The sequence below is a fragment of the Tripterygium wilfordii genome, chromosome 8 (assembly GCF_013401445.1).
Source record: "Tripterygium wilfordii isolate XIE 37 chromosome 8, ASM1340144v1, whole genome shotgun sequence".
In the NCBI taxonomy this organism is placed as follows: domain Eukaryota; kingdom Viridiplantae; phylum Streptophyta; class Magnoliopsida; order Celastrales; family Celastraceae; genus Tripterygium; species Tripterygium wilfordii.
In genome coordinates this window covers 11,329,011-11,351,128 of record NC_052239.1, presented here as the reverse complement: position 1 = coordinate 11,351,128, position 22,118 = coordinate 11,329,011, and the positions used below count along the sequence as shown (strand labels likewise).

Here is a 22,118-nt window from a genome sequence, read left to right as displayed (position 1 = left end):
GAATTCCATAACAGCCACTAAGATCTCGAGTTTAGGAGGAAAAAGTAAGGTCAAAAGAGTATTTCCAAGTTTTCCCTCCAACGACATTCTTCGCATTCCTCACTCTCCAACTTTTTTAGAATTCCTCCAACGATTGCACGCACAGAAAACCCGAAATACCCTTCCAACATTCCTAAAATTTCCAAGCTCTCCCAAGTACAAAGCCAGTTCCACAGGACAATTCTGCCTCCTCTCCTCGAAACTGCGGCAGATAGAGAGAGATAGAGAGAGAGAGCGCGATAAAGTTTAACTGTGTTCCTTCAAGAGATCGTTACCGGACGCTAAAAGGATTCAAAAGGGAACGATTTTTGATTGGGGAATTTGGGAGAACGGGCAGTTGGGAATCGGATTAGGGTTTTTGAGAATTGATTGGTTAGGGGGTGCATAGGGCAGTGCATGTGGTTTTCGATGTGGTATTTGATAATATTGTTTGGTGATGTGAGTGAAATTTTATGTGGTATAGTCTAGGGTTTGTGGTTGCTGGGTTGGACTTTCCTGACAGTGGTGAGTGTGGTTTTTTCAATGGGGAGCACGGGTGAGCATGACCGGAAACGGCGTCACTTTAGCCCCATCTCGCCCACAGAAACTGCTGCAGCAAAGAAACAGTCTTTTGCGCCAATCTCAGAGGAAAAGAAGGTTTATATGTGCTCCATTTGTTACGTGGTTGCAAATTTGGATTCTTTCGTTTTTAGTATATCAAATTTTGTTGATTATTGATTATGAATCTGTAATGTACTAATTCTTGCACTACTTCTTAGAAGGTTTCTTGCTTGGGCTATCTGTATGTGTAAGTGTTTTTATTTAATTTTAGGTGGGGTGATGGTTTCTATTATATAAATGTGAGGTTTTCTCTAACTTTCTAAGTGGAAGTTAAGCTTACCCTTTTGGTTTGTGTTTCTTTCTAAGTTGACTGTTATTTGGACAACTTGAGCAATGTTGCTTAAATTGTATCTAATCCGTTTCTTTCCCTCAGCTAATGGGAATCAGCTTATGTGATATTGGAATTTTTATGGAAACCTAGAAAATGTAGCATGCCATTTCAGTCGCTCTTTCAGACGAGAAAAATGGGGAATAGGGGTGGGAGAGAGTTTAGGCAGTTGGAAGTTGCAGTTGAAAGATGTGTTTTAAAGGAAGTACTCTCTATAGTGGGAAACATATGTCATAAACCGAAGCTGCTTTCCATTTTCGATTTTAAATGAGATATCAACAAATATTAAGTATCAAAATGTGGTGTTTATTGATTAAGTTGTAGAATTGGTTAAGATGCTTGGCTTTTTGTGATTCTGTTTTTTCTTCAAAATATTCATCATTACCTCACCATAAATTTCTTTCAGTAAAGCTATTTGGATGAAATGTAAAATGGCTTATGATGTATTGCTTGATTGAAAGATAACTTAAGCCTCAGAGAATTTTACAGATATGCTATTCGTATCCTAGTTGTGTATGATCTGGAATTGTTTGTTGCTGAATGGCAACTTTAGTAGAAATGGGAATGTTGCTGTGGATATGCCTCAATACAAGGAAAAATAGGATGTGAAATGACGATTGGAGGAAGGGAAAGGTATCTGATTGAAGAGGAGATAAGAGAATATTGTTCGGCATGGCATAAACATATTGCACATGGAGATATTAGTGCTTTGGGTGCAAACTCGAGACAATCATGGTTAAAGATGCAACAATCTATAAAAAATAAAATCAAAAGATGTTTAAAAACAGAAGAGGGAGGCTTAAACGGACACAAATGAAAGTATTAAAGAAGGATATGGATTCAAAAGGAATTAGAGGGACTGCAATTTTGGGCAGGATTGAGTGGCGAAAGAAAATCAACATTGTGAATTCTTGATAGTTATGACATAAAATTCATTTCTTTCACACCCTGCTGTCCTTCTTTAGGCCGATCAAAGACCTTCTTTAATAGCATGAGGTTTTTTTAAACAAATGATTGAGAAGTGCTTTTAATTCCAACAAGGAAATTTGCCATATACTTATATCTTTGCTGTATTGAATGTCTTCTAGATGCAACAATTTTTTTGGGATTCTTGACTTCATTATTGCTATAGTGTTCATTAAGAAGGCTGAACCCTTGGCGTAGTGGTTAAGTTGCTTCTCCACAGCCTAAAGGTTGTGGGTTTAAGACCTAGATACGGCCTCTCTGCTATGCAGGAATGAGGCTGTACGCATGTTGCCCTTCCCTAACCCCTGCCTCCACTGTAGTAGCCTTGTGCATATGAGTTGCTTACCTTTTTACACGTTGCCTGAAAATATCATCTTCTAGTTGTTGCTGCTTGATTCTGGTTTGAGTTTCTGATGCTCTGCTAGAGCACCCCTTTCTTTTTGCGAAGTTGCAACTCCTCGTTTGAGTACATGCAATGCCTATTATTTTCTAGTTTGTTAGGAGGGGATATATATAATCCCCTATTTGTTTTATAAGAATAGTAGGTTGCTATTGTGATTAACTTTGGAATAACGGATATGTTTTCAACTATTTATTCCTTTTCAACGATGTAGCTTGATGCTGCTGTTCTTCAATTCCAAAACCAGAAGCTTGTTCAGAAGTTACAAGCTCAAAAGGTTGAGTATTCTGCACTGGAGAATAAGTTATCTCAAATAAAGGAAAAACAACAGCCGTACGAATCCACACTGAAAGTTATTGATAAATCATGGGAAGCGGTAATCCTTAGCTGTTGGCTTTTCTACACATTGTATACTTTACTTCTGCAACTTGCACTATTTATAAATAGCATGCAGCCATGCACTATATTTTGTGCTTAATGCACTCAGTAAATATCTTGCTTGATGGGAAATTAACTTCTTGTTTTTGTTATAGCTGATTACTGACTTAGAAACGTCTTCTATCCACACCAGAGAGTCAAACAGTGGACAAGATGTTAAACATGTATTGATAACAGATGGTTAGTTTTCTCTGTTTTGTTGCCAGTCATTTTCTTTTTCTTGATTGTATTTTAGCATTTTCTATGTGGTAGCTTACTTGTGATTACCTTCTATGTTTTTTGAATTTCATTTACATCTAACTTCAGTCAGGCTGGTTAGATCTGTGGTTCCTTTTTGACTGGAATAGGGTGGTCAATGGAATGGGAATGAGTCTTTAGGACCAGCTGCAAAGTCGGAGGTCTTGGGTGTGAATCTAGCATCATGTATCTTGGATTTAAAATGATACTAGTGGTTTGTGGGATGACTGATAGTATACCAATTTACCTCTCATGGTTGGGTCCAATGTGGCACAACCCTGGAGAGGTTCCACACTCTTTAAAATAATTGTTCTATGGTTCCTTTTTGCATGCTTAAACACATGTAATTGCGTGATAGTTGGCTTTGCATTTATGATATGTGTTGTCTTGCTACTGTAATGGAGTGCCATTATGGGGGTAAAAATTAAGATGAAGTTAGCATGTGTTAAGGAGGCTGCAGGACCTTTAACTTATTGGATAACTTTACAAGATTTTGATGTGGTTAGAATGTATGCTGGTCAAAGAAATGCAGAAACTATGGAAGTTAGTTGTAATTTAGCCTTGTTATGGGTAACTTTTGATAATGACTTTGCATTTGCATGCACTCAGCATAATTATTCTGCGAATAAGTTGGAAGTAAATCATATTCTGGAAAATTAAAGCAATTTGAAAACCATTTTTAACTTCCAAATTACATTGTTATGTCTTATGTGGTCACAAGTTGCATAATACAAATTAAAGCAATTTTATAAGTTTGTAGTTGCCTCGTTCCTGCATCCCCTCCCTGAAAAGTGGTCTAGCAACTTAGCTACGATAATTGGCGTCTTCTAAAGGGAAAGTTTCAGTAGTCTGAAGCAGATTTAGTGGCATAAGTATATGGCTCTCTGTTGGGGAGTTCGAGTTTATGTAGATGGTGTTTTGGGAAACTTTAGAAGTAAAAGTTGTGAAAATTTATATGGAATGCTTCAATCTGTCCCCAAAAGCCTGCCACAAAGTGCCTGTTCAAATTATACATGGAAGAGTTTAAATTTCTCCTTTAATTCTCGCTGGGAATTGAGTTTATTAGTGTGAGTTATGAATTTTATTGAGTTATGTCTTTGTGCTGGAGGCATAAGCACTGCGGTGTCAGTCTTATGTCTTATCATTTAAATTTTCTCTCAGTAGTTTTCTGAGTATCATTTGATTGAAAGTTTTAATAGTTTGCTTGCAAAACAGGATGTCTCCTTATTGTTATTTGACTAAATACTCGATCTTTCAAATCGCTTGGCAGATGGAGCTTCTTCTCCCTTCAAGGATGCTTTTCTTAGCAGACTCTGTGAAACTGGTGCAACAGAGAGTTCATCTGCAAATATTTGCCCAAATCGAATGGAAGAAGATGATGGAACTACTTGTGAAAAGATTAGAAACATTTTAGGAAATATAGTAACTGCCATCGACAACCTTTGGAATTGGAGGAATGGATTGCATTCTGCAGTTCTTAAAGAGCTTCCGGTGGATGGTAGGAGTTTGATAGGCAGAATTATCCTGTGTTGTTTCTGTTCTATGCCTATTTTTGGTGAGAACTTTCTCTTAGTTTCCTTTGAATACTTCTCCTTTTGCTAGGTTCATGCAAGGAAAAGGCTTCTCGTGCATTAGAGATTGAAGTGAAGAGCCTGAGGCCAGTGCTAAGTGACCTTCATTTGAAGCACAAATCATTAGCACGGGAGTTGCAGAGTCATCGAGACATGGATGCGAGGAATAAAGCAGAGCTTAAGCGTTTAAAAGGTAACTTTTGTTGTAGGCTAAGAATGTTTGGGACCCTCTACTTAAACAGATGTAGCAAACATGTGTCCATGACTTGTCTGATGACTGATGCATAGGAATTTATTTGTTTATTTTGTCTGTATATATCTTTATACAAGTATTTTCAATGCATATGCACTTCAAGAAACATTTCCATTGATACGAAGAAGATTTTTTTCTTTGTTTCTGTTAAATTCCTTCCTAAGCTTGGTTTGATTCATAATGGTTGTTTTTCTAGAAGGGTCAGTGAATACTTTGTTTGCAATTTTGCATGCATTCTTCTAGTGTAATATATATTTTCCTTGATAATGTGAGAATTGGTCTCCTGATGCTTTGACAATTTATGAACTTTTGAAACGAGAATTTTTTTTTCTAAACTGGTGTTGTTCAGCTAGTTTTGCCAAATACCAGTTGTTTTGCCACTCTTTACCTGATGTTATAAAACTTTTGTGATTCCTATGGATGAGAGGTGATTTATGACGTGTAAGCCTGATTCTTGTGTTCCTGAAGGGGAATTGGGGATCATGGTTGCGGAATTGGAAGATAGTAATCGGAAGCTTGGAGCTCTTAAAGCGGAGAGAGATGCCACCAAAGGGGCATTTTTTCCTGTCTTAAACTCGGGTAGTAAACATGTTTCTAATGATAGAGTTAGAGATAAGAAGAAAGATATGCATGACATGGAGTGCGCACTGAAAGAGCTATCAGTAAGTCTATTTCCTTTTTCCTTGGCAATCTACGAGATTTACTTAAATATGTATGGTAATCAGTTGAGCTTGCAGGACCAAACTGCTTCTCGACTACTGGAGTTGAGGGGGCTTCATGAAGAAAGGATAAAGATATTGCAGCATTTGTCAGATTTGCGGGTATGTTTTTTTTTTTGGGTCCAGTTTACATGCGCTCCTTATTCTTCTTCTAAGGGATTATATCTCTAAATTTAGTTCTATGATTTGAATGGGAATTTCTGGTCTTACAGAACAAGTTGAAGAGTGTGAAGTCTCTTTCCTCTTCCCAAGCCTACCTCTTGGTCAAAGGTCAACTAGAAAAGTCAAGATTTGAAGTTTTGCAGTATCAGGCATTATACGAGAAACTACAGGTTGTTACTGGTCGGTAGTTTCATTATACCTTTTTCTGTTAGTCAGTTATGGTAGGGATTGGCTCAGATGCTGACATTTCTGTTGTCCCTGATTGTAGGCTGAAAAGGATAGTCTTCTGTGGAAGGAAAAAGAATTGCATATAAAAAATGACTTGGTTGATGTTTCAATAAGATCTTCTGCAGTTGCTGATTCTAGAATTTCTGAGTTAGAGGTAGAAATAGAAAAACAAATTAGTGAACGGAATATGATTCAATCGAAGTTTGAGGAGGCATCAAGAGAACCAGGTAACAAATACTGAAACTTTACCCTTTTTTTTTTCCATTCTGCATTTCCTTCGTAATTCTAGTTTTCTTGTAACTGCTGCTGCATTTATCTGTGCTTTTTATGCTGAAAGCTTTTTGAAACTTTTCTGTATTTTCAGGAAGGAAAGAAATAATTGCTGAATTTAAAACTTTGCTTTCATCTTTTCCTGAGGAAATGGGAACAATGCAAAGTCAACTTAGTAAATACAAGGAATCTACTTCTGATATACATTCTTTGCGTGCTGATGTGAAGTCTCTTTCTGATGTTGTTGATAGGAAGGTTGGTTTGTTGATATATATATAATTTCTTTCCATTGCATTATTTGGGTGGGTTAAAGGTTTGTTTCATGGAACAGGTGAAAGAGTGTGAACATTTATCTTTGCGATCGGCTGATCAAGTTTCTGAGATGCGAAAGTTACAAGCTGTGGTATGTTATATTTTCTTATATTATTTAGCCGTCTATATTTCTATTTTTCCTGGAGACCGGTTTGTTTTGGAATATTTACCTTGTCTTACTAAATGATTAGGGAAAAGTGTATGATGCCTCTGAACCATAGTATTCTAAAGTCCTGTATGGACATATATAATAGCGCCACGTCTATCACAGACAAAATATGGAAAGCTTAGAAGAAAATTTGCAGACTAAATTTCTCAGTTATGCAGCCATCTTATGCACATTACTGGTGGAACAAAAAGTATTTATTTTTCTCGAATGCAAAAGAATTGTATCGAGGGGCACAAATATACAAGCGAAAGGATATTCTCTATATCTTGAAACTGTGGTAGCTAGAATCTAGAAATGACTGGAGAATATGTATTTATGATGTGAAATGTGAGAGAGACAGTGGTTGACGAATTTGAACTTGGAGATGGACTTGTTTTGTAGACATTTTGCGTATTAAGAAAGTATATACAATTAATTCAAACTTGGGAATTGAGAGGTTCTAGTGAAAAGTACTAACAGGCAAATATATGGCTTAGTGGTAGAGTTGCAGGGTGCAACCTATAGGTCATAAGTACAATTCCTGGAAATAGGCACTGCACATATTTTGTGGAGGTAAGGTTTGCATACATCTTACTTGTCCCCAACCCCGCTCACCGCGGGAGCCTTGTGTATGGGTGTTGAGCGGTATATTAGATTGTGTAGTTGCCAAATGAGGACAGCCACATCTGGATATTTTTGTATTATGAAGAGATTAATGGAGATGGTTATTGAGTCTCGGTGGCATCTGGGACCAACTGTGGAATTCTGTGAGTAACAATTCTGTATGTAAACTGTGCTGAAAGCCTGAAACTTATTGCATTTTTTCATAGCTTTTGAGTATTTCAATGAACTTTGATAAAGATTTCTTCCACTAGGGAGAATTCTAGTTTGTCTGCAAGGCCTACGTAGATACGCGGTTGGTACTTTCTATGCTTTTCAACTTCAGATTGATTTGTAATACCTCCTTTCTTAGCGTATAGAGAGATGATAGTTTGGTAGCATTTGTTGTTGCTGGTATCGTATTGCCAATATTCCTGTTGTCATTTGAATTGACGAATATTATGTTTTAGATGTGCCTTGCTTGGTTTTACGTTTACTTTGTCAAGAGTTTTGTGATTGGGACTGAATAATTTGGCCCTTCTAATCTTTCATTCCTGGAAGGATTAGGATGTAGTTTCCCCGTGTCACAAATTCGCTGGGCCTTGTCTCGATATAAGGTAGCCAGTCATTGGAGGAAGATAATTTGATCGGAACTCTCTTTGTGGAATAAAAATATTTTTTTCCTTCATTTAAGAGTGAAAACTTGTGTATCAATTTCCTGGTTGCAGGTCCAAGACTTGAAGGAAAGTGAGCTGGAATTGAAGCTGATATTGGAAATGTATAGACGCGAATCCTCTGATTCAAGGTTGGAATATCAACATAAGATACTTTTTCTGCCTCATGGTCAAATTAAAGATTTTAAATTTGATGAATGCCTTCATATTTGATGACAAAACAATTTGAAGACTTGAACATGATAACATTTATTGTTTACACTGGATATTGAGTTGACTTGGAACTGTTTTGGTTGCTTCCAGAGTGTCTCTAGTTACCCTTTGCAAGTATCTGTTTATATTAGTCAATTTAACTGTGCATGCAGTTAGTTTGTGGTTCCGGATGAAGTTGCTGCCCTTAAATGTCTCTTCAGTAACTGCAGGGATGTCCTGGATGCGAGGGACTCAGAATACATGGCGTGGGCTCATGTTCAAAGTTTGAAATCCTCTCTTGATGAGCAGAACCTGGAGTTACGGGTTAAGACTGCTAATGAGGCTGAAGCAGTATCACAGCAAAGGCTAGCTGCTGCTGAAGCTGAAATTGCAGACTTGAGACAAAAGTTGGAAGGTTCTAAAAGGTTAACCCTTGACATTAAATAATTCTATAGCTATTTAGTACTTCACCATAAGCAGAATCCTCTTAAGAATATGTGCTTTTTGCCTCGTCTAAAAAAATTATAAACTTCATCACCAAGGTTGTTAAATCGAATCGTATGAATCGATTGAGCAAAATTATGAATCGTGAATCGTATGATTCACTTAATTTTTTATAATATATTATAATATGTATGCATATTCATATAAAATAGATATATAATACTAAAAACATATTTATAACAATCTAATTTTAAATATTTTAAAATATTTTATGTTGGTCCATGAATATTATGTGCAGCCTAGGTTTGAGAAAGAAAAGTTGACATCTATTAAAAAAAAAAAGAAGACAAACCTGTTGTGTTTTGTGCACATTAGATGAAAGAAAGTAAGAAACTCTGTGACTGTAGAGGAGAGAGTAAAAGTGAAGGTTTTATTAAGGGTTTCAAGTTCCAAGATCTATTGACTTTTTTTGAAGGCGTCCATTCAGGGTTTCAAGTTCCAAGACTTGTTGATTTTTTTTAAAGACGTCCATACAATACAGCATCGTTTTGGATGAAAACTTTGAAAAAAAAACAGATCTTTTGGATCGTCGGAATCGACGATTCCGGCAATTCAACCTGCGAATCGCCTGCGATTCCGACAATTCATGCATTCCAGTGGTTCAGTACACGATTCGCATCGTTTTCCATGAAAGTCGAACCGAGTCGATTCATGCGATTCTAACAACACTGTTCATCACAACTGTGCTGTTTAATGTTGTACTTGATAGTAATTTTTTTTTTGCTGATTAGCTAAAGATGTTTCGAATTATCAATTTTTTCTGTTTACAGGAATATGTCTAAACTTTCGGATGCCGTGAAATCAAAAAATGAAGAAAATGAAGCCTACTTATCCGAGATTGAGGTTAGTTTCTGTTATTTAACGTCGTCTTCGTCTTTCTACAACCATGATGTTTAAGCTTAGTTTGGTATTTGTGCAGACAATTGGACAGGCCTATGATGATATGCAGACTCAAAACCAACAACTATTGCAGCAAATTACCGAGAGAGATGACTATAACATCAAGGTTGTTAACATATTCTTTCTAAATGGTCTGCATTCAGCTGTGAGACTGTTTTGGTTTTATATAGGGGACATATTTCTTTTATCATGGGTGGTGTGTATTTTTGCAGTTTCCTGTATCTTAGCTAATTTAATTCACTTTGCTGTTTCAGCTTGTTGTGCAAGGGGTGCGAGCAAGGCAGCAACAGGATGCTCTACTTATGGATAAACGGAAATTGAATAGGGAGATTCAGCTAGTGCATGGATCAGTTGATTTCTATCTCATGAAAACTGCTAGAATTGAAGATCAGGTATCTTTTGCAGTGGTTTTTTTATTATTGGATCAATTACACTTGGAATGTAGATTTTGACTATGGATACTCTATTTGCAGTTGAGAATTTGCTCCGACCAGATTCAGAGACTTGGGGAAGACAGGCTTCAAAAATCTTCCACTCTGGAAAATACACAGAAGAGATTGCTAGATGTTAGAATGTCATCAAATCAGTTGAGGGAGAATATGGAAGAATCTCAGTCTAAGGTTGAGGGAAGTCGAGCAGCTCTTTTAGAGCTGCGGGTAGAACTAGACAGAGAAAGGTAATGAAGTGAAAGCTCTATTTCTCTTTGAATGCATCCAAAATGCAAGCTTGGAATGACCTTTATTTTCAAGTAGGTTTGACAAGAGAAGAATAGAAGAGGAATTGGAGGTTGCTAGGCGAAAGCTTTCGCGACTTAGAGTACAGATAGAGGGTTCATCTACTTTAGAGAAGCTTCGACAGGAACTCAGAGAATACAAGGAAATACTCAAGTGTAGCATCTGTCTTGACAGGCCAAAAGAGGTACAGATTTGATCATGAGTTTAGTGTTTTTATGCCTTTTTGTTTGGATGCTAGCTTCTAGGAATTCATCTCATGATTAATTAATGTTGACAGATAAACTGCTGGACCCTTGGAAACACTGACAGAATATTAGAAACAATAAGTAAACTTTTGTCAATCTTGGGAGGAATGTAATGAGAAAGCAGGTTAAAATTGACGAAAGGCATAAAAATACTTTATCTTAGATGAACTTGTTATGAGGGTATGCATTCTGCCTCTCTTTTTTGAGTGGAAATAAATTTTTGTGGAGGGAGGAAGATACTGAGCTGCTACCTTAAATCAGATGCTATCAAGTTTTCTTTCACATATAAAAATTAACATGCATCAATTATGTTACATACTTGCATCCACTACCCCGATTACAAAGTGTGTGACCATCCATCTTTTACTCTGGTCAAACTGGTTTCTATATAATTGAAGGTGCTTGTCTTTTTCTCATCCCAAATAACCTGGAGTATTACCAATAGTATTGCGTTTGCAAAATGCTTTCTCATTTCAACACTAGTTGAAAGCTTTGTGCTTGGATCTCCTCTTCAACTTAACCAGGTGTCACACACGAGACATTTGTGATTTCTGGGGCTTCTTCTTTAAGAATAGAAGCCCGTTTTGTACTGTAAGGGTGATGTGATTTATGTTACGTACACTCTCATATTTTGCGTGTTCAGCAAGGATGGGGTGATTCTACCCCTACCCTTGAGGGCATGGTGGTGTGATTTATGTTTTCTACTTTTCCTTGCACAAGTAACATCTTAGTCACCAAAAGAATGCCTCATTTTTGTGGGTAGTGGGTACCATGAGGTTAAAATTCTTTGCCAAGATCTTCCTAAGCATTTTTATGCAACTTTAAACATTATTCTGTGTAAAAATCCATATTCTACTCACAGTTGTTGTTAATATCGAAGGGTTTTTTTTTTTTTTTGGTAATTCAAAATTATTTATCGCTACACTGATCCAGTACACATAAAAATCAATTGAATGTTTATGCTTCACTCTCTTCCAACATTGGGGAAGGCTTGCTGGCTGCTGCTTTTGTCTTGTCCTGTTTATGAAGTTTATATCCAGTAGTAGCCGGGGTGAGGATTTCGGAGGATGCTTACACTGTGTTATAATGCTCGAATATGGTGACGGAGCTAATATTGTCATAGGCCCTTAGGCCTAACGAGGCGGCCCAGGGAAGCGCACCAGGCACTGCACTTAAGTGAATTGAAGGGTCTGATAAGGGAATAGTTTGACCTATTCAAGAGCCTTTCAAAGAAGTTACAACAAAAAGTTCCAATAGCCTTTGGCTGTTAAAAACCTAGAGAAGAAGTGAAGAACGTGAAACACTTGGACAACAAAGTTCATGTTTTGGATATAATTTTGAATGCTTTATTAAGTGCATATTTGCATACATATTAATTTTTTAATTTCATGGTTGCGCTTAGGCCCTTGCCTTTTTGTGCATATTGCCCAAGGCCCTAAGAGGGTACTACACGACTTGAGTAAGTGCAGCCACAAACCTTTGCAGTGTCAAACACTTTTCCTGGGCTCAAACTAGTATGGGCTGGTTCTGGGCCTAGGAAGACAAAGCGTGTGATCCAGTATGGGCTGGTCCAAAGCGGACAAAGTGTTACTAATGTGGAGGCGCGAGCTGTTATAGATAGTATCAAAGCCGAGGCCTTTGGGTTGAAGGTGGGGGACTCACGAGGACGTGAGTTCTTAAGGGGGTTGAAGGTGGGGGACCCATGAGGACGAGGTGGTAGGGCCATAAGCTTCTGCAATGTAAAGGTTGGTGGTGTTGGGCGAGCTAAAGGGTGACAAGGGGGCTTAGTGCTCTAAATCCACATGACTCAGGGGAAGAAGTGAAGTGCAGTATATAATATGCAAAACTTCCTAACTAGTTACCTAGGAAGCACTGACTCAGCAAAATGGTTGCCGAGTCCGCGTCCCCTGCGCACTCAGTTCGCCCGAGCCTTCGACTCGCCGAAATGCGGCTGAGACGCGCGTTGACCGCGTCTCAACAGTTGGACTTGCAGAGACGCACCTCCGACGCGGGTAAGATGCGGGACTGACTCGGTATTTCACTTAATTCACACGACAGAAGTCTAAAACTCAAGAATCGACCCTCTCCTTCTTCGTCGTGACTTCTCCGCGTGAGTCGTTACTCACTGCTACGACTACTTTCGCCTTCTCTGGATCAGCTTCTCTGGGTCGACTACTGTGTAAGAAAGTGGAGAAGAAATCCATCTCTGGATCAGCTTCTTTGGGTCGACTACCGTGTAAGAAAGTGGAGAAGAAATCCATCTCTGCCTCTCTGGATCAGCTTCTCTGGTTCAGACTACCGTGTAAGAAAGTGGAGAAGAAAAAGTGAAGAGGAAACAGTTGCATGACACTATCAATTACATTATAAAATTTAATATATCATATTATATATAACATATATACTTGATGGGATGGGACTTGGGAGTATGGAGAGAAAAGGTTTGATAATATATTTTTTATATATTATATATAATATACTTAATGGACAGAAAGAGTTTGAGTGTTTGACTTGTATATAATATACTATAAATAAATGTGTATATTATATATTTGGATGTAATAAATGTATATATTATTGGATGTGTGTAAATATATATGTATAAAATATACATAAATATTTTTTATTTGTCGAGTCCTCCCGCACTCAAATACAGGATTCTTTGAGGTTTTGCGAATCCCCGCGTTCCCGCACCCGCATCCCGTGTCCCCGCATCCGAGTCGGTGCTTCCTAGCTAGTTACAGATGCTTTTCTTCGGCTCAAACTAAAATGGGCTAGCGCTTGGGCTAGGAAGACTAAATCATGCTAGTATAGGCTGGGCCAAAGCAGACAAAGTGTTATTTGTTTAGAGGAGCAAGCTGTTACAGATGGTATTGAGGTCGAGGCCCCAAGGCTCAAGGTGTGGGACTCACAGGGACGTGAGCCTTTAAAGAGGGGAGACTATAGTACTCAGCTCGAGTGCGCGGAGCCAAAAGTCTCTGCAATATCAAGCTCGGTGGTGCTGGGCAAGCTATCGAGTGATGAGAGAGTTTAGTGCTCTAAATCCCACATCGCCCAGGTGAAGAAGTGAATTGCAAAATATAATAGGTCAAACTTCCTAACTAATAACAAATGTATTTCCTGAGCTCAAATTAGTATGAGCTGGTGCTGGGACTAGGAAGATAAAGCCTTGCGGGCTAGTATGGGTCAACCCAAAGCAAACAAAGTGTTACTAGTTCGGAGGGACGAGCTGTTAGAGGGTCTTTGCGCATGTGCTAACATTGGGATGAAGAGAGTAGGTTTGGCACAGGTTTGTACAGGTGCATTTTAGAGGTCACAGGTTCAAACAATTCTCTGCTTATTTTGTGGGGGAAGGCTGCGTACATCTTGCTTGTCTCCGATCCCGCCCAATGCGATTCTTGTGCCTGAGTTTTTTTTACCTTTGATAATTCATGGGGTTTGGCCACCACTAGGCCAATGCTTGCTCCTTGATATTATGAGTCTTATGAAATAGCTTTTAATTGGTTTAAGATGTGGTTAGCATCAAGGAAGCATTCGGTGACTTCTCTTGAACAATTATTTGTGCTCTTTAAATATCTAGGAATGGCTGTTGCCCCTTTCTTTTACATTTTGGCATATGCTAACATGCATTGCCTACTCTGTGTTGATGCCACATTTAGCATTTCCATTTCAATGGAGTGGAGAAAACTTGTATGGCATATTAGGCTGGTGCAAGCCATGCTGGTTGATACTGTATGAACTATCTTGATTGGTTGTAATACCATTTTGTGCATGTATGGTAGTTCTACATCAATTATCTTGTACTTTCCTCCGCTTATTATTCCCATCTTTTGGTGGCTTAGACATTCTACTATTCTTTCTTACTTCAGGTTGTTATCACAAAGTGCTATCACTTGTTCTGCAATCCATGCGTACATAGAATCATTGAAAGTCGTCACCGCAAGTGTCCCGCATGTTCTGCAAGTTTTGGGCCGAATGATGTCAAGCCTGTATATATCTGATGGGAAGGAGGAAGCTTTGTTCTCTCCTGTTATTTGTGGGATATGTCATTTTTCAGCTCATGGACTTGCAGCATATGGCTGATGGCGTTTGCATAAATATGCCCACAGGTTCATCTTGTAGTGTTGTTGCAGAAAAAGAACAAAAACGCTGGTAGCTGGTTCCCTGTCTTATTTTGTGAAAATCAGCTTAGATTTGTTGTAGGTTGTTGATTGGGCTGAAATGATTTATTATGACATTTTACAGTAGCCATAAATTTTTGTCATTTTTACTGCTTGGAGCCTCTGTGATTTTTCAATTGATTTCAGAATTGATCAAATACTATTGCCAAAGACCCTGAACGTTGCTTGACCCATGTAATGAACAAACCTACTGGTGCCAAGCCTCAGAAATAGCACGCAGACATGTTAGTGGCTCAAGTTGGCTCCAGTAGTCATATGCATCATCATGCATGCAACTCCAGCCCCCGGAGAAAAGCTGGAGAGATAACTGTGTATTCAGTATTTCAGCTTGTTAAACGTTAGGAACTTGACAATGTGCATCTTGTAGTTTTGGGTTTCCTTAGCTGATGTGCAGTTGTAGGTTGATGATGTAACTTCTGTACTGTTAAATTGTTATTTATTTCATAATTACGGTTGATTTTTTTCCTTGAAGAGTCTTGGTTGAGTAGAATTATCTGGTTAGCCCACCCTTACAAGCTGTATTGAGTTCTTATATTTAACTTTTTGTGTCTTCTCCAAGGAAAGCAAGAAGTTCCTCTTGATGATGTTACAGAGGAGGCCAAGTTGGAGACATGGTTTTAAATGTTGCAGGGGGCAAGCTGGAGGCATGGTTTTTTTGTATTAGAATTCTGTAATTTGTAAGTAACGGTCTTGAGATTATTTTTATTAGATCTTTCTTTTGCCCTGCCAACTGTGTTCTGCTATCAAAAGGACAATATGTGTTGCAAGTTCTATTGTTGTGAGAATAATGCATGTTTTGCACATAGAACTCTGTAACCAATTTGTTCTATTTATTTCCAGAAGAGAAAAATACATGCGAGCATATGTGGTTTAGTGGTTAGGTTGCATGATTATCATATTCCGTTCCATTGTTTTGGTTTATTGCTTTAGTAAGCTTCTAATTGTAGTAAGATAGTTTCTGAGTTGGGTTTTTTTAAATAATATATTCGAGTTCAGCGTTTAGAATTTAGGGATGGCGAAGAAGTTGGTTGTGGTACTTTACAAATGTGTATCACAAGTTCAACTTTCTCGTTTAACAATTTCGGCGTTATTTTTTTGCGTGGGTTAAAGGCACATGAGAGGTTTCCCGCTTGGGCTTCAATTTAATTTCAACTATCGCCAACTAAGAACAGACTGGGTTAGTGGTTCAAATGTAGAGCTGGCCCAGAATGTTGGTGGGCATGTTGGATTGGAGAACGTTAGGATTGATCAATAAAGCATGGTTTGACATACACAACTCATGTATAATTATACTATTTGTAAGTACAAGACTGTACAAGGAGCAGTATAAGAGTACAAGACTGAGCCAACGAGTTCTATTACAAGTTTTTGCAGTCCCACATCACAGTGTGGTTTTTATGTAAAGCAAGCAGTGATTCGAAGATGTGGGAAATCTCTTGGGTTGTAAGTGTGATCAAACACGAGTGGGGCTTATGACTTAAGTACAAGACTGTACAAGGAGCAGTAGAAGAGTACAACACTTCCCCACATCACAGTGGTTTTTATGTACAGCAAGCGGTTATTCTGACTCTAAATCATTACAACCACAAACTAGATGAAACATATATATATATATTGGAATTCTCACGTAATGGTCTAATGGAAGAGTATAAAATAAGAGTTATGTTTTAATAGTATGGATGAATGAGATGACAAGTGGGGTCCATTATTTTTGATCCCACTTGTTTCAAATCAATGGTGTAAACGTAGATTTTTATTTTACATCCTTACATTAGACCCTTATGTGAGAATTCTTAATGTCTAAGCATCCAGCAACAGTAGTACTGAAAATGATGCGCACCTTCTCTTGTTCTTCTCTAAATGGTGGAATCTTGGAGATTTTTAGGGTTAAGTAAACTTTTGATCACTGAAAAATATTTAAAATTTCATTTTGGTTATCCAAAAATCAAACGTTCAAAATTAGTAACTCAAAAATTTCAAACATTTCAAAATGGTAACTCAGACAAAATATGAGGAATTTTGGTCAGTCCATGTGGCTAAGTGGCGTTTAAAAGTCCAGCAATTGATTTTTTTTTTTAAAAACTGTGATTATGTGTAATTTTCTAACAAAATTTAAAAAATGTGATTATGCGTGATTCCTGGATCGGATAGTAATGGGATCCTAAAATGTCAATATATACAGAAATTCTCCTATGAGATCTTAAAATGAGCTCTTAACTTTTAGGGTTCAATTTTTTCTTTTATTTTGATCGATTTTACGAACCCAACGATGTATTTTTGGTTCAAAACAAAAATCAAATGCAACTGAAAAAGTATATGAAATGTCTTTTGTTTTATATCCAACAATCTAGAATTATTATGCATTTTTCATGTTGAATTTACATTTTTGTTTCGAACAAAAAAAGATCTTTAGATTCATAAGACCAATCAAAATATAAATATATTTTTTCTAATTTAAAAAAAATATTTTGAACCCTAAAAATAGGACATCATTTTAGAATCTTACAGCATAATTTCTCTCCATATATATATATATATAAGTAATTATTTTTACTAAAAACAAGATGGAGATGATGAGTTGAATTGCAAATGTGTAGGTTTTTACAGTGTAGGCATGTGCAGAGAAGATGATGCTCATGTGGGCCATTGGATGCCCTAAGAAACAAGAATGATCTGCCAATTTTTTGGGATTATATTCCTTGTCATGTTTTTCTTGAACAATCAAATAATTTAAGGTACTACATTACATAGTTTGTATATATATATATATATATATATATGCTGCTCAAGACACATTGGATTCCTTCGATTCTCTGGTTTTTTCCCCCAAAAAATTATTATTTTATACATATGCCAAATCAAAATAGAATTCAATTCAAGTGAATGAAACATCTTAGAGCACTCGTACTAGAGCCTCTTAATAGATTTTCGATTTTACTTACTCGAACATCACTTTTCGACAGTTTGAGAGGAGAGAATAGAGTATATTATACTATTAAATGATGTTTTATGTTTAGAGACTCTATAGTGTCTCCAAAAATAAATAACCACTCTTATAAGTATCTATTTTAACTATTTTTTACAGATACGGATGCAATGCAGTAACATTTTTTGCAACAATATGTTATTTTCGTTATATATTTTAGCTATTTGCATGTTGATGAAAGTGCTCTAAATTTTTAATATGAATGAATTTTTTAATAATATATTTTTATTAAAATAATATTTAAATTGATATTTTTGTTTCTAAAATCATTTTTTTCCTATTCAGTTTTAGGGGGAAGGACAAAAAAAAAAAGAGTCAGAATTCCAGTCAGTGTGGTTCAAATTGGGGCACATGCACCTCTCACTCTCTCTGCAGCTCCTTTTTCCACTTTTTTTCCTTCCTTTTCCTTTAATCAATACACTAAAATTAAAGAATAAAAATATACTATTTGTCTCCCAATAACTTTTTAAATTTTTGCATTTGTAGATGTAGAAAATATGCTTTAATCGTAGTAATTCCTTCTTTTGCAAAGACAATATTAGGAATTTAATATAACAAAAAGATAAAATAAAAATGATTACATGATAAGTCATTCATTGAAAAGGTGCCTATATATGTGAGGATCTTAATTTAGGGTCTCAATCAGTTTGCTGATTAATAATTTGCTTCAATTAATATATTGGATTTCCGAGTCTAATGATATTTTTTTTTGTCCAAAATAAAAATTAAATTGAATATGAAAAGACATTAAAATTATGGATCGTTGAATATAAACCCGAACATTCTATGTCTCTCTTGCGATGGATTTAATTTTTGTTTGAGACAAAAAAAAAAAAATGTTGGACTCGTAGCCCGATTAAAACACATTCATAATTTTTTATAAAAGAAATTAACTACCCTATTTTTATGATATTGGAGTCCGCAATAAAAAAATTACAACAGACCCCGGACAAGTTTCTATTTTTGAGGGATTAGAAAATTTTAATTAACCCATCTTTCTTTTTTATTTTAGATTTCGTATTCTGGACTTTGAACGTCAATTATAATTTCATTGTCTTCTCATTATCATTGGTGTCCCATAATAATTAATATGTATTCATCATTAATGTAATAATGTCATTGTCTTTCACTACTCTTGTGAATTAATTAATACACACATAGGGGATGGGGATTCGAACCTTGATTATTAGAAAATATATATATATATTTTATGGCACAAAATGTCTACATATATATACTCGCACAGGCGGATATGCTGATTGGTTATTGTATTATTGGATGAGATCTTGATTGGGAAGTGATTTGGTACACAGATTTTCTAAAAATGTTGAAAGCCAAATTGATATTATATATAACGAAAATGCTTTTACATTAATAATTTTTAATATTTAATTAAATCAACTTGCTTTTGGTTTTGTTTTTGCATGTGAAGGTCAATGATGAATCCAATGAAGAGGTATATACTCCTAGTAGATCCTCTTGTTAATTACCCTATTAATAATTTTTTTATATTTATGATTTGACTAATTAAATTAAAGCCTCTCTATCTTTCACAAAAGAAGAAACATGCATCAAAAGCATACAAGTATCTCATAATTATTTTATGAGCTAAAGCATTTGATGCATTTTTCTTTCCAACTTAAAAGAAATTAAAGAAAGGAAAAATAAAAAAAATAAAAGAAAAGAAAAACAAAGATGAGATTCTTTGCTCTTTTTTACTTTCAAAGACATGCAACGACATATTAATGAATTATGACCATGAGCTTTTACTTAATTAAAAATGAATAATATATTTTTTATTAGTATGTCAATTAATTAATAATTTAATTGATATTGTAATTAACTTCTTGAACCAACAATTGGATCACAAATCATTATGTTATGATTATTCTTTACGAATCTACTATATTTTTTCCCTTATGTTTGTTTGTTTTGTTCTGTTTTGTTTTTTATTACTGAGAACTACATCATACAAATTTGTCATTTGGACAATTGATAGACCTAAATTCGGATCGTTAGGCCGCATGCATAGAAGTTACCCTTTTGTCCCTGATGTTACATGTTCTGAAGCTAACACAATCCGACAATTAGGTGTTAGTCTTCAAGCAAATGGATTTTTTGTTGTTGATGAATTAGTTTAGTTATAGTAATCTTGCAAACACATAAAAAATTGAGATTTCCTTTTCAAGAAGAGATTTCGAAAGATCATAGACCAATGATTTATTAATTTGAAAATGAAAAAACAACCATAATATCGTTGGTTCATTAATTAAATAACTACTTGCGATATTTATTTTTCTTTACTTGCTTGAAGACAACCAATGAACATCCATTCAATAATTAAGTCATGGCCCTTAAATAAATTCCCAAGATCCTGTTAACTAAGGTAGCTAGACTAATTGTCATATAATATATATCATTATATATATATAATTGTAATTTTGTATATTGTTATAGAGGAAAGAATCCAAGAAAGATACTGAGTTCGATTCTCACTAGGAGCCCCAATTACCATGTCATCAGATGAGAAACTTCTATAACACGGGTCTGACAATCCAAGTTTAGGTCTCATATTGAATGTCCAAATGACAAACTTATATGGTGCCGTTTTCAGTTAGTAAAAAAAATAATCCAAGAACATGATCTTATAAATCAAGTTAATATATATTAAACAAAACCCAATATATTAATGGAACATATATCAATATATGTATTTTCTACTTGACTGAATTGCTTAAGAAAACATAGTAGATCGCTTTGTCTTGAGAAAAATAATTCCACTCAAAATAAACTATCAAAAAAAGAAAAATATATATTAGTCATATATATGTTAATTCAACTCTATGGTTTCTTTTATGTGAACATCATATCATTTACGAAAATGACATGTAACCCATTAGTTTGATAGCCCATGAGAGCCCACTAGGTTTATTTCATTGATTTAATCAATGGATAGTTTTATTTCCACTTTTTATCCCAAAATTCATTGTCCAAAATCTATTGTTTTAATATAGATTCTATTGTTTTTTAAAACATAATCTATAATTCATTGTTTTAGTTCTGAATTCATTGTTTTTGAAAATTCCATTGAAAAAAAACAATGAAATTAAGAAATTTCATTGAAAAAAATAATGGAATTAAGATTTACCTGATAAAACTCATCGACAATGGATCTTTTTAGAAAGAACTTTATGCGTTTATTCTGAATATGTAATTTTTTTTAAAAAATCTAACATGTATTTTGAGAGTAAAACGTTTTAACCACCACATATTATATATATATATGTATATATGAAAGATGCATGAAAACTATTTGTATTTCATATACCCTACGAAAATTGACCTTGTCTTCCACTTATGATCACAAAACCAGCAGCCCTGGAGATAAATCCCACAAAATGTCCAACAAAGCAATCAATAATTAACCACTTTACTGAATATATATATTAAGCCAATCTCCTTACAAACCTCTCTATCTGTACACTGTACTGTCATTATCAATTGGTCAAGACTCAAGACTACAGAAAGATTAAAAAAGGAAGAAGAAGACGACGACGAAGAGAAATTGTAAGGTTGTAGCAATCAGTTTCCTTACATCTTTGTCTTTTCTCTTGTCCCATTTTTTTGCATTATATATAATTACTGTTTAGTCCTAAATATTATTAGCTCCAATGACTAGGCTACTTTATGGGTCTTTTTAAGTTTATAACTAATTCTTTTTCTTTTGGGTCCAATGGGGGATTGAAGAGTGTCCTAGCTAAAACTAATGATGAAGAAATTGGATATATATAAAATAATGTTGGGGATAATGACACTGAAGTCCCTTAGCACTAGCTAGTGCATATAGTGGGTGTTGATGATTCTAGAAAGAATTGGAGGCATATATGTGTGTGTGTGTATATAGGGCCACACATACACTTGCTTTTTCTAGATAGGACTTTCACTAAAGAGAGAGAAAATTTTGAGCTTTAACATTGCTTTAGTTTTATGTGATGGTTGTCATCCTATTTAGGTCGCCACCATTGGTGTGTGTCTACACATGGGAATTTTGGAATCTAGGTACTCCCAATTTCTTTGGTTTAATCATAGTTAGATATAAGAATGTCCACATGCATTAATAGTACTCCCACCATGATATATATATATATATATATATTGCAATTCAACCTATTGAGTAACAAAAAATTTTAAAAAAAAAGATTGTGTTCAATAGAGTTGGTCAAGAAAGGAAACCTTAACTTATTGGGATATATACACACACACATACACCACATTTTAAAAAATAGAGAAAATCTCCATCCATACCTCACTTTATCATTTTATAATCAATTGTGAGATTAATTGTGAGAGTACCTATATAAATATGGCAAAAAGGGTCTTACTTCACCTAAAAGCAAGTCATTCTACCTTATTTGGAGACATTTTACTATTCAA

At 35.5% G+C, this 22,118-nt stretch overlaps 1 protein-coding gene across 2 annotated transcripts; it reads left to right on the top strand.

Moving 5' to 3' along the window:
• The first annotated feature begins 151 nt into the window (after nucleotides 1-151).
• On the top strand, nucleotides 152-15,428 carry LOC120003969 (E3 ubiquitin-protein ligase BRE1-like 1). 2 transcript variants are annotated; one of them, XM_038853143.1, is made up of 19 exons: nucleotides 152-675; nucleotides 2,548-2,709; nucleotides 2,867-2,951; nucleotides 4,279-4,506; nucleotides 4,611-4,772; nucleotides 5,301-5,494; nucleotides 5,570-5,653; nucleotides 5,764-5,883; nucleotides 5,982-6,168; nucleotides 6,306-6,466; nucleotides 6,543-6,614; nucleotides 8,000-8,076; nucleotides 8,359-8,562; nucleotides 9,412-9,484; nucleotides 9,561-9,647; nucleotides 9,796-9,933; nucleotides 10,015-10,217; nucleotides 10,294-10,459; nucleotides 14,387-15,428. In XM_038853143.1, exons 1-19 carry the CDS (start codon nucleotides 562-564, stop codon nucleotides 14,516-14,518), a joined length of 2,649 nt encoding a protein of 882 aa, XP_038709071.1. In that variant the 5' UTR covers nucleotides 152-561; the 3' UTR covers nucleotides 14,519-15,428. The 2 variants fall into 2 exon arrangements, with proteins under 2 accessions (XP_038709071.1, XP_038709072.1); XM_038853144.1 differs by having other exon boundaries at nucleotides 8,368-8,562; nucleotides 14,387-14,524.
• The last annotated feature ends 6,690 nt before the right edge of the window (nucleotides 15,429-22,118 follow it).

Excerpts from the sequence above, each read along its gene's own strand:
- LOC120003969 (XM_038853143.1), top strand. The coding sequence starts at position 562 with ATGGGGAGCACGGGTGAGCATGACCGGAAACGGCGTCACTTTAGCCCC. Across the intron at positions 2,952-4,278 it reads ACATGTATTGATAACAGATG|ATGGAGCTTCTTCTCCCTTC; the intron begins GTTAGTTTTCTC and ends ATCGCTTGGCAG. Across the intron at positions 5,654-5,763 it reads AGCATTTGTCAGATTTGCGG|AACAAGTTGAAGAGTGTGAA; the intron begins GTATGTTTTTTT and ends CTGGTCTTACAG.